Source organism: Ursus americanus, chromosome 7 (assembly GCF_024610735.1).
Source record: "Ursus americanus isolate L20-20 chromosome 7, mUrsAme1.1.p, whole genome shotgun sequence".
Lineage (NCBI taxonomy): Eukaryota > Metazoa > Chordata > Mammalia > Carnivora > Ursidae > Ursus > Ursus americanus.
In genome coordinates this window covers 55,541,769-55,554,361 of record NC_142133.1, presented here as the reverse complement: position 1 = coordinate 55,554,361, position 12,593 = coordinate 55,541,769, and the positions used below count along the sequence as shown (strand labels likewise).

The 12,593-nt window shown below is 36.5% G+C and overlaps 1 protein-coding gene across 3 annotated transcripts in view; it reads right to left on the bottom strand.

Annotated features, from left to right (window-relative positions):
* The window catches only part of MAP4K3 (mitogen-activated protein kinase kinase kinase kinase 3), a 181,968-nt gene that overhangs the window by 2,107 nt on the left and 167,268 nt on the right, over positions 1-12,593 (bottom strand). For 2 of the 3 annotated variants that reach the window (XM_045809020.2, XM_045809021.2), the window contains 5 exons: positions 9,124-9,295; positions 6,098-6,166; positions 5,922-6,014; positions 2,862-2,932; positions 284-339 (listed from right to left, as the gene is read on the bottom strand). In XM_045809020.2, the coding sequence (XP_045664976.2) occupies positions 284-339; positions 2,862-2,932; positions 5,922-6,014; positions 6,098-6,166; positions 9,124-9,295 (461 nt within the window). Of the gene's footprint in view, positions 1-283; positions 340-2,861; positions 2,958-5,921; positions 6,015-6,097; positions 6,167-9,123; positions 9,296-12,593 lie in introns of all 3 variants that reach the window. The other variant, XR_006781710.2, reaches the window with a different exon arrangement.

Genomic DNA, 12,593 nt, shown 5'->3' with positions numbered 1-12,593 from the left:
GCATATGGTATTTTCCTCTTTCTGGTGCTGTAAATCATACTTTAGACAGCACGTTTAATGCAAAATCAGTACTGACAGATCTATATATTCCTGTTACTTGGAAGATCAGGCACAGTCTCAAAGGCTTTATAACTTCCTGACTTGTGAATTCTTTAGTGTGAAAAATACAATGTTGAATATATTACTGTAGAAATTTCAATTCCCTTGAAAAAAGAAATCAGTTTCTTGCTGGATTTATAGAATGCATTTAGTACTCCATATTTAATACAACCCCTTTCCATACCTGTCAGAGCCAAGCAGTCTGAAAATTCTTGTGTTATCTGAAATTTCTTGTGTTACCTGTTCAATTAAAATACAAACTTAATTTCTGGATTAAAGGCACAAAATTTTATATGGGCATTCAATTTATAACTCTATAGAAGAGAAATATAATTCCTAAGATGAAAACAGATCCCTATCCCTGCATGAGTGTTAGTTTGTTAAGTCAGCACATAGATACATCAGTTAGTTTAGGAAAAAAGTGCCTAATTTTGAATTAATCATAAAATAGGAGCGTAGGAAAACTATTTACTTATTAAATTACAGACCTAAAGGGAAAAATTTAAAAGCAAGCACACAGTCCATTTATTTATCGGAAACCCCTGTCAGTTACGTTAATGCTAACAGCAAGGCCAGTGCAGTAGCAAGCCACCCAGATCTGGTCCTTTTACTTCAAAGGCGGCACTGTGGTATGATGGGAGAAACTCAAGACTGGAATTTGAATCCCAGTTCTCCTCCTCACTAGCTATGACACTGGGCAAGGCAGTAATTTGCTGAAAATGGGTTGTCTTCTGTAAAACAGGAGAGAAAATCTCTATCCGGCAGCAGTACTGTGTGGTCTTACAAGCAGTAGTGGGTATAAAGCCGAGCTAAGGCAGCGCTCAACAGATGATTTTTCTCTCTTGCATCTCCCCCAGCCTCCCGAAATAGTATATTCTGATGTTATATATTCTTTAGGAAGTCCTCAGTGAGACCCATTACCAGTTGGGGAGTTAAAGAAAAGTCTACGGGAGAAAGAAAAACCCACTATGCCACTATTTGTTGCTTACTGAATACAAAACATTCCAAATTGTTATGACAGTAACTTCTCCCCACAATTTTATAGGCTGAAAAAACAATTTGATTTCCAAACTAAATGTATTCCATTAATACCTCTACAATTAGTTATTCTGGAAACACCAGCGATTCTCAACCTCTTTCGGAACCCAGCACACCTGAAGGATACAACATGCTCACTACAGTGATAGTGGCTCACCATGACTGATCTTCATTGTGTTTTGGGGTTTGCCCACTAGAAGGACATAACATTTTTAGAGGAACAGTACTCAGTAAGGGCTGCCGGCACAGTTTGAAAAAGTCCCTCAGGTGATTTTTTGCACAATCTTTTTCTTTTTCTTAAACTGCTCTCTGGTATCCTGCTTACAGAGTCTTTCTTTCTCTGCCCAGTGTTTATTAGTTGTTGACTGTTCTTATCTCCCTGCTCAATTCCCCGAGGTGATTTTAAAAACATCTTCCTGAGCAGCCCTCTTGTGGGAATAACTACTAGAAACACATTAGCTATGAAGTTTCTTTTCTTTTCTTTAAAGATTTTATTTTTAAGTAGTCTCTACAACCCAACTGGGGCTCGAATTTACAACCCCGTGGTCAAAAGTCGCATGCATGCTCTACTGGCTGAGCCACCCAGGTGCCCCTATGACTTTTCTTGAATACTTACTATAAGCCAGGCATTATGCCAAGCACATTACGTGCTTCCTTTCATTTAATCTTAATAACCCAATGACGTAAGTACTATTTTGTTATCCTCAATTCACAAATGAAAAGTACGGGCAAAGAGAAGTTAAGTGATATGCTACGACCACGGTCACAAAACAGCAGGGTGGAGACCTGAACCCGGCGTTTCAACTCTGGAACTCATGCTCACGGTCCCTCTGCTATAATGTCCACTTGGTTAGAAGAAATATTCCGAGCTTAGAATGACAGTTTAGGACACAAATGAGCTACTTTCTTGCTTGAAGCACCTAAGGTTCTCCTTTCCTTCCTATGCTCAAGAGAAAGTTGTACTACTGAAGACTGGTCTGGGGTACTGGGAGAGTTTCTGATGATTTTACTGGCCTGGATATCCTTGGGGGCAACATCTTGCTCACATCTGTAACCCCAGCACTTTCTGGTGGAAATGAGGAGCAGAACAGAGTATGTCCTAGGACTTGGGAGTTAAATTGTTCCTAGAGTTAAATTAAGGTAGGAAGAAATGGGGGCGGGGCGCCTGGGTGGCTCTCTCGGTCAAGCGCCCGATTCTTGATTTCAGCTCAGGTCATGATCTCAGGGTCGTGAGGTTGAGCCCCGTGTTGGGTTCTGTGCTCAGCTCAGAGTCTGCTTGGGACTCTCTCTCTACATTTGCCCCTCCCCTACTTATGCTCTTTCTCTCTAAAATTTATATAATATATAAAACATATGTGTATGTAAATATATATATTCTATATATAAATATATATATTCTATATATAAATATATATATTCTATATATATATAGAATATATACATATATATATGAATAAAATCTTAAAACAATCAAACCAGAACATACAATTGGCATGTCTCTACCAAAGCATCTATTAAAAAAGGGGGGGGGCAGCAAAGAATCTTACAAATGTCAAGTGAATCAGGGTAATTACCAGGCTGAATACAGTAAATATTAATAAAGTGAGCATATCAAGCATTCCTCGTATCATTTAAGAATTTTCCAAAGTTAAAGAAAATTGTTCAAATAGAATTTGATAGTTTCATGACTATTTAATGGACACAATTTTTAAAAGATTACTTACCTCATTAGATCTAAAACTTCTACCTTGCATTCCGTGTTTCCAGAAAGCTAGCACACTGTCTTGTAGGCAAACTAGCAGGCAAGAACAGCTCAGTTACTGTTAATAGTACAAAAGTTCAACCGATAAGCATCATTTTGTCCCTCTATCTTGCATAGCAATACTTCATTTAGTAACTAATGTCAGCTATTCCATATTTACGTAGCATCTTTACTTTTGAAATTAAAAATATACATATACCAGTTAGAACTTATTCATCTTTTTGGCAAGAAAAAAGAAAATTCGAAAATATTGTTCTGTTTACAGAAATTTTTGTTTTGATAAAATGACAATATTTGAAAATAAGGTATTTCAAACAGATAGAAAAATATGAGAATAACACAGAAACATGTACCTACCATTTAACTATCAAATCCTAACATTTTGCCATATTTGCCTTTTGTTTTAAATAAAACCAAATACAGCTGACATCCATATACAACCCCCTGCAATCCCATTCTAGCCCTTCCTTCCTCCCTGACATAACCACTATTACCAATTTGGTGCTTGTCATTCTCATGTTTGTTTTTACTATTACTACACAATATCAAACTTTATATTGAATGTTTCCAACTTTCATACAAGTGATCTGATGAACATTTAAATTGTTTCTGGTTTTTTGTTATTAGCATCTATAACTAAAACATTCTGTGCCTCTTCTTGAATACATGTGCAAAATTGTCTAATTCTAGATACAAAATTATTGGGACACAGGCATATGTACTTTCTAAAAATATTAGCTTTGCTTTTAATATTTACATATTTATATACGTATTTTTATGTGTTTTCAGTGAGGAAAATATCTAATTTTGTTTCCTGCAGATAACCAGCAGTACCAGCATCATCTGCTGAATGTCCACCACTGCCCACAGACATATGCTGTAAGTTTCCACTTAACAGGTAGGCCCATTTCTGAACTTCTCTTGTGGTGCCACTGTTCTGTTTATTTGTCCCTGTGTTGATCCCACACTGTCTTAATCATTATGGCTTTGTCAAAGTTTCAATACTGAGTAGGGCAAAATATTCATCAAAATTTTACTATTCTTGGCTTTTGGTTCTTCCATACAAATTTTCAGATCAGCTTACCAAGTGGCACAAAACATCTTATCAGGATTTTTATTGTAAATGCACCCAATGTGTGGTTTAACTTACAAAGAACTGACACCTTTCTCATATTCAGTCTTTCTATCCATGGACATGGTATAGTTCTTGATTTGTTTTCAAATCTTCCGTTTTTAAACAATAATTTGGAATTCCCTAGATAATGGTCTTAAACATTTTGATTACATTTATTTCCACATACTTTATTGCCATTGTCAATGAGATCTTTTTTCCTATAAAAAATTTCCTAATTACTGGCACACTGAAAAGCTATTCATTTGTTTTAGTCACATCCAGCAACTCTGAATTCTTCTAGTGGTTCAGTAGTTTATTTACAGCTGTACATTCTATATAGATAATCATACCATCAGCAAAAAAAGGATCTTTTACTTTTTTCTTTCTAATCCTCACAGTTTCCTTTTCTTGTCTAGAAAGACAATGTTGAAATGTGATGATGGCAGGTATTCTTATCTTGTTCTTGACTTTAATGGGAGAGTTTGATCACTGAAATATGAATATTTTTTAATAGGCTTTGCTAGATGAAGAACATTTCCTTCTATTCCTAATTTGTTAAGAAGCTGGGTTTTTTTCCCTTAAATCATGAATGACTTCGATTCTTTTTGTGTATTTACTGAAAAATTATGTGACCTTTTGCTTTAAAAATTTAATGTGCTTTATTACATAAATTTTCTGATGCTGAACGAACCATCCTTATTTTTCTGAAATAAAGTCTTATTTGATGATGTGGAATTCTATTTGCTAGTACTTTGTTTAGATTTTTTCAAAATCTATATTCATGAGACTGGATTATTTTGTTTTCTGTACTAATCTTGCTTGATTTTAGTATCAGTGTTAAACACTGATTTGTTCAGCACTCCTTCTTTGTCAATAATCTGAAATAGTTTGTATAGGAGAGCGATGATCTCTTTTTTTTAAGAGCGGATAAAAATTTCCTATAAAGCCATCAGGCCTAGGTGAGGAGAGTCTTGGTTACCAGGCCCCTCAAGCAAGGAGCATAGTTCTGGCTCCCATCTCCTGTGGGATCCTTTTAGTCTTCTTTATCACCAGGAGCCCAGCACATCTGTTGGCTTCAGGCCTGCATACTGCTTTGAGTTTCTGTTCTTTATCTTACTTTGGCCCTGGCTATGTGTTTTAACATCTTGAAGAGCTTTCCCCTCATTACTATCATCAGCATTTGCTTGCTGGCAGAGAGGCATTCTAGTCGGAGGAGAGAGTAAAAATAGAACCAGGAATAAGACAAATGAACTATCTGCCCCTGGCCCTACCCTCAACCAACATATATATGTGCAAATATCTTTCACTCATAACGAAGACCAAAAAAATTGTGTCTAGTTAAATACTGAAGTAGCTCTCATTCATTTTCCTAGCACCATCTCATATATGATCATTTTTACCTAATTTTTCTAGAATCTGATCATTTTAGAATACTGGTTCTGTAAGAAATCCTTTTTCAGAAAACACTCTAGTCAAGCAAAATGTGACAATGACGAGGAGATTCCACAATCTTATGGAGATGCTTAAAATGCTCTGATCAGCAAATACAATAACAAAAATACAACAGAATATCCTAAGTCCTAAATTTTAGAGTACTTATAGGGAAACTCTACAGGAGTTTGGAGGAAATGGGAATTCATAACTGTGTCATGAAAAATAATATTTAATTGTTTCTTTTGAAATGTCAAATTCTCTAAGGAGGATAACATTATAGATTATATCAGTTATTAAACTATTTCAGAGAATGTATAAAAGTGAAGATGATACTGACCTCATATTCATCATAGCCTGTATTTTAAAAAAATGTGTCCTTAGTAATATCCCTCTGTAATTTCAGATAATTATCAGGTAACTTATTTTAAGCATTTACTACTGCAATCAAACAAGAAATACAAAACTTTCACTTACCTATTGATTCAATCCGGAAATCAAAGGTGAGTTCAGATGATAATTTTCTGCTAGATTTTAATCTTCCTTGGAGATTTACTATTTTTATACAACCTAAAGAAGGTGGGGAAAAGTCACTCAGAAACGAAGATAAAATAAAATGTGTTAAAGGAAGATGTTTGTAAATAAAAACTTACAGTCCAAGCATACAAGAATGGTATCTCTCTCCAGTTGGGTTACATGAGTAACGCTTGTCTGTGGGCTATCTGTAACACAAACAAACTCAATAAACTTACATAAAAAAGTAATAGCGAAATCACAGAGATGTAAATACAAGAATTCTGAACATCACTGAATTTGAAATGGATTTAAATTTTTGGTTATACATATGTAGTGGCTGGGCCAGGCTGCTTGGGTCTAAACTCTCATGCAGTGCTACTAAACGAAGTGAGTGCTCGGTGGAGGGCTGACTATTGTCCTTACTACGGGTGATGTCATCATTTCTAGTCATACGTGAAATCAGGAGTCTCATCTTCTATATTACGGTTAGGAATGATTTCTGCTTTTAAACTCAGAAGGCCAGGGACTATGCTTTGTACACCATTATATGGTAATGCTTGGCACCAAACGCAATAAATATTTATTGAGTGAATGAATCAGAGTGTCAAACAAATTACTTCAAGCACAAATGAATTAAAAGAAATACTGAAGTATTTTGAGAACTATCAAGTATTACCAAAATGCAAAGAGGCATTATTTTTATTATAATGATTTATCAAAATTCTTACAACCTGACAATGTTTAAATGATGATTTGCCATAAAGTGAAAAGCAGAATATCCCAAACTTTGTATGAACATCAAAACTAAAATTGCTTAGCTATAGCGCTTTTTTCGGGCCTTATATTTCCTGTAGAGTGAGTCTGATGACCTATAGTCTACCATTTTCTCCTTCCCACAGTATTTAGTACTAGGCCATCCAAGGACTGCCATATTTCAGACCTTCAAACGTAGTTTAGACCCGGTACTTCTGTAACCAACCAGGGTTGAAAGAACATGGAACAAGCCAGCAAATCAGATCTTTGTAGCTCTTATACACATGGGTGAAAATTAACAATCTGAACATATCTATACAATCTACTTCAGTTCAGGAAGCCAGTCTAGCATTACTAGAGAGAAAGTTAGGAAAATAAGGTTTTACCAACTGCTTCTATCAATTAGTTACCAAACACTGGAATCATCTAGAGAACTTTAAAAAATACTGATGCCTAGCTGCCACCTCTAGATTTTCTTATTTAATTGGGAGTCTGTATGACTTGAGGTATCAGGAGTTTTAAAAGCTTCCGAAAGTAGATTCTAAACGGCAACAGAGTTTAGGAAGCCACTGGCTTAGAATTTCATATGATTCTAAAGTCTAACTCTGCTTTCTCTCTCACTCAATTTTTATCTTATAATCTCAAAACCAGAGATGAATGATACTTATCATATTTAACCTTAAATAAACGGATTTCCTTACAGTAAGAGAATGAAGTCAAAGATTCCAAAGAAAGGTACCCACAGCTGTACAAAATTCTTTTGTGAAGAGACTAGGCCCTTCATTTAACAATTAGTAGAAAAGGATTTAAAATTAAAATGCTTGGGAGAAATAAGGCATTAACTGAAATTCACTAACAATAAAGTACCAGTCACCCAACAATGCTTTCCTATTAAACAGGGAGGGAGAGATCCGGAAAGCAGGAGTGCACCTGCTGTCCGAAAGAGAAGATGGGTGTCTAAGGGAATATGCAGTACAGACACTTGGAGGGAGCCAGAGAAGCCACATTTGTTGCTAGGGGCAAACCATGTTTTCCTTCAACAATGTGTCCTTAAAGGAAAGCTGTTTCAAGTCTCCTGGGCTTCAGTAAGTCATGTAACTGTCTCTAGGTTTTTGTGAATGTGTTTGTGATTTTTTTTCACAGCCAAAAAACCTCAACTCTGAATTTCTTTCCTTTTGTGAACACTCAGGCTTCCAACAAACTCCTGACTAATCAGTATTTATTGGCAAACTGGCTTCTTAATATTTCCCTAAGAACCCAAAGACTCTGACAAAAAGCCTCTGCAAGACCTTTAAAAATTGCCTTTTAGGGTCGCCTGGGTGGTTCAGTCAGTTAAGTGTGACTCTTGATTTTGGCTCAGGCCATGATCTCAGGGGTCACGAGATCGAGCCCTGCGCTGGGCTCTGCACTGCGCGTGGAGCCCAGTTAAGATTCTCTCTCTCTATCCCCGTCCCTCTACCCTCCATGCCCCCACTCCCTGCTCTCTCAATAAATAAAAAGTGCCTTCTAAAATGGTCACTGTCTATTTTACAGCAAAACACTGTACAATGTTATTTTTTAAGGGAAAAACAGCAAAAAGAGCTCCACCATAACACAGTGCTTATAAATAAGAAAAAAAGATTGTTCAGGTCAACCTTTTTCAAGTGTAAAAGTTCAATCAGATTTATTTACCACAAAACACAAGTTTTATTAATGTGTACTGACTGCAACAAAATCGAAGGTTTCAAACTATAATCAAATTTTTGTAAAAAGCTCATTAATTGGAAATATTTCCTAAGATACTAGCTATGAAGGAAAGATCTGCTATGCAACTGGACAACACAGATCAAAATTTAAGGAAAAACCTTATATAAAAGAATTATTTTCAAGACTCTCTAATATTTCAGAAGGAGCTGTTTAATTATAATTTATGTCCTAATTACAAATCATTAAACATGTATGGAAGTTATTGCATAGTACCTGTGTATCAATTATAGGAATATCATGGAAAATAAACTATACTTAATGCAGTTTTTCCTTTTATTTAAATAAACTTTTCTAGGCCTGAGGTATGTGTGTATGTGTAGTTCTCGGAGTGTGGTTGCTGTATCTGAATCCTCAGCGCCACATGGGAACATACAGAAATGAAAATCCACAGGCCCCACTCTAGATCTACTGAAAGGAGAACTGGTGGTGGGGGCCAGCAAGCCTCTGGGTGATTCCGACGTATACTCAGGTTTGGGAATGCATGATGTTTTAAATGCCTCAAACAAATTAGCTATTTTAAAGCAAGCCATCTTCTCTTTTTTCCAGTTTAGTAAGTTATTCTAGATTGGCTTTTTATGCACTGTTTTTGCCTAATGAGAGATATGGTAAATTTATTATTTATAAAATCAAATGTATTGGCCTTAATTCAATAAAAATCACAAACCTGATTCTGTAAACCATGACGAGGTAGAATTTGGATTGACTGTTTCAAATCGAACCACTTGGTTGAAGTCTCTCCCTCTACTGACACCAACACAGACTAAAGGGTACTCTTGTTCCGGAACTACCAGCATCTCAAACACTCTAAGTGGACATGGTATAGGAAAATCTATGTGCTAGAGAGAGAAACAAAAATATATTAAACAAAGGAAAACAAAAGCCAAATAATTTCATGAGAACATTATTAAGAATTTTTAGCTTTATGAAAATATAGACAATAACTCTCTACTAAAAAGACTGCTCTTGTCACAGAAACTTTGGATATGCAGAAAAATACACATTATAAAGTATTTGATTTTAGGTTTGGCACCATAAAATTTTTTAAGTTAAAAATCACCTAATTTTAGGACATTAGGGCTGGAAGGGAACTTGTAAGTCACCTTTTCAGAGGTGAAAACAGAGACCCAGAAATTTGGTGACCAGCCTAGGGTCCCCATCCCTTTGTGGCAGGGTCTCCTGCCGCCCGATATGATGCGCTTCAGTTATACTCCCTGTCTTCTTATCCAGCTGAGCACACACGGATAAGAGCACTGAAACGCTCATTAGCAAGAAACACTCCTCTTGTAAATGGACAGAAAAAAAACACAAGTAAGAGAAATTTACCCTTATAGCTCAACTGACTACTCATAAACTCACAGTTATGATGCAACCAATTTTAATTTTACATAACTTCAAAATTATTTTTATATTGCTACAAAGAGACTAAATAAATTCGTATTTCTTAAGTTAGAAAAATAGATGGAGAACATTAACGTCATCAGTCATCAGGAAATGGAACTACGAGAGACTATCCATATAGCCACCTGAATGACTAAAATGCAATGACTGACAATAACAAGTGTGACTAGGAGAGCAGCAGACGAATGCTAACAAAGTGATGGGGGCCTGACCTGTACGGCAGAGCCACACTGGTTAACTACACTATCTGTTCCCGTTGAAGACACGCAGTCATACTCCGATTATATGTTCTAGAGAATACGAGCATGCACGTGCAGAGGAGGCATATGCAAAAATGTTCACAGCAGTATTGTTCAAATAACAAAAACCTGGAAGTAACCCAAATGCCCATCAACAGTGCATAGATAGAACAGTGGCATATTCACACAGTGGGAAATTACACAGCACTGACAACGAACGAACTATAACTACATCCAACGACACAAACACGATGCTGCACAAAAGCCAGACACGAGTGAATACACACTTTATGATTCCACTTACACGCTGTTGAAAGATCAGGTAAAATTAATTCTAATGTTTAGGGGTGCGTATTTATACAGTCAAAATGGAAAGGAAGGGAGCTGACTTGACAGGGGGTACCATGGGGAGTTCTGAGGTGCTAGCGATATTCTTCACAATAAAAGGTTCCCTCCCAAAATATCGGTCTTATACATGCTTTAACAACCCCACTGTTAATATATTTATATTTTTGTTGCTCATATAAATGGGCTGTATTTGCATTTTATTTCCCAAAAGGTTAGCATTACTAGTATTTAACAAAGCTACTGAATTTATTTTTTAATCTGGCAACTCATAAATTCTAAAGAAAATAAAGTCTGGAGAAAAGAAACAGGTGAAATGGGGCTACTATAACTGCTATTCTTTAGGTGTTAGAAAATACAATGTGGTCCTTGTGGTTAGAAGGTGAAGCTGTCTGTGCACCTGTTGTCCCCACCCATATCCCTTCCTTCCCTGGGACTGCCAGACACTCCTCATCAACACTCTCCAAATCTCCTCTCTAGAAGCTTTCCCATTACCTGGGGAATACGCTTTGCCTAAAACCGGTCAGATTTTTAATAAGGCAAAAACATTCGAAATAATCCTCTTTGAAATGTGATAAAAGCAGTAAAGCAGAAAACAAAGCTCCTGTTCAATTTTTTTATCAGCAAATAAGAAAACCAACAGATTCTGAATAATTCTATTTAGCTTCTAATAATGTGTGTTAAGTCATTAACAGAAGAGGACTCCCGTCCAAGAGCTCTAAATCCAGTTGCTACTGGTGATGGTCTTTGAGGCCAGTGACTTTATCTTACTCACTTTTGTCTCTCTGGTTAAAAAGCACTATTCCTGGTTTATAGTAAGTACATAATTGTTTGCTGAGAAGGTCTTTAATTTCTAACTTTTACTTATGACGAAAATGTAGTCTAATGAAGGAAAAACTGTCAGAATGTCATTAAGAGGAAAAAAGACTACAGAAAAGATGAAAATGTTTTTGAATACATCTTATAAGACTGTAGAATAGAAACATCATAAAGAGTAATCCAAATAATGTCAAACAGAAACAAAATACCCACAATATCTTGAAGTAGACAGGGGAAGGAGAGTTGGGTTAAGATTCAGGGTAAGAGCCCACAGAGAGTTAAGGGAGTTTAAAGAAAGTGGGAAGGTGCGAAGTCTCGAGGGAGATTGTCTTCTTTTTTTTTTTCTTTTTAGATTTTATTTATTTATTTGACAGACAGAGACAGCCAGCGAGAGAGGTAACACAAGCAGGGGGAGTCGGAGAGGAAGAAGCAGGCTCCCAGCGGAGGAGCCTGATGTGGGGCTCGATCCCAGAATGCCGGGATCACGCCCTGAGCCAAAGGCAGACGCTTAACAACTGAGCCACCCAGGCGCCCCATTGAGGGAGACTGTATTCTAAGTGTAGTATCTTAGAACAGTGGCAACAGGCCTCATTAATTAGGCAGGCCAGGCTCCCTGGGATTACAGAAGTCGTGGAAAAAGAAGACGTGGATGGGTAATTTTTACGCTTCCCATGTCTTCAAAGTATATATTCTCTCCTGCGTGTTCTTCATACCTAAAATTCCTTTAATAGAGAAAAGCGTCTTTTGTTATGTTAGGAATAAGTGGTATAACATATCAGGTAACACAGAAAAATCATTCATCCTAAGGTTTAATCAGACTGTATCTATGAACACTGACATAATGAAACTATTTTTCATCCTGATAGAGGCTAGGAATGAAAGGAATAGAGAGGACGTATCTAAAACAGACTAAAGGGGTAAAGGCAGAGAGAAGACAGGGAAGGACTGCAAAAAAAATCAAACCGGGTACACTTTACCACTCCATCTAGGAGAAGGCATGCTTTGTCAAGTGGGTAAGAACAAAGAGGCGCCAAGAACAAAACAGTTTTTGCCATAAATGGGCTGTATTCAGAAGCTCTGCCACAGACAGTTTATAAGGTTATTTATTTTTCCCCTTCAGCTTTTGGTTTAAATAACTTTTGTTTCAGTGATTTGTGGCAATAGCACCTCAATGGGTTCAAAACTCTTGAAGCTGTTTTTCCATTTCTTTAGCCCTACTTAATGCTGAGGTTAATAAACAGTGATAGGAAATGAAAAATAGATTCCTTAGTCACTTACAGAAATTCAAACAGCAGGAAGCCAATACTTTACATATCCTAATGTTGTATTATAA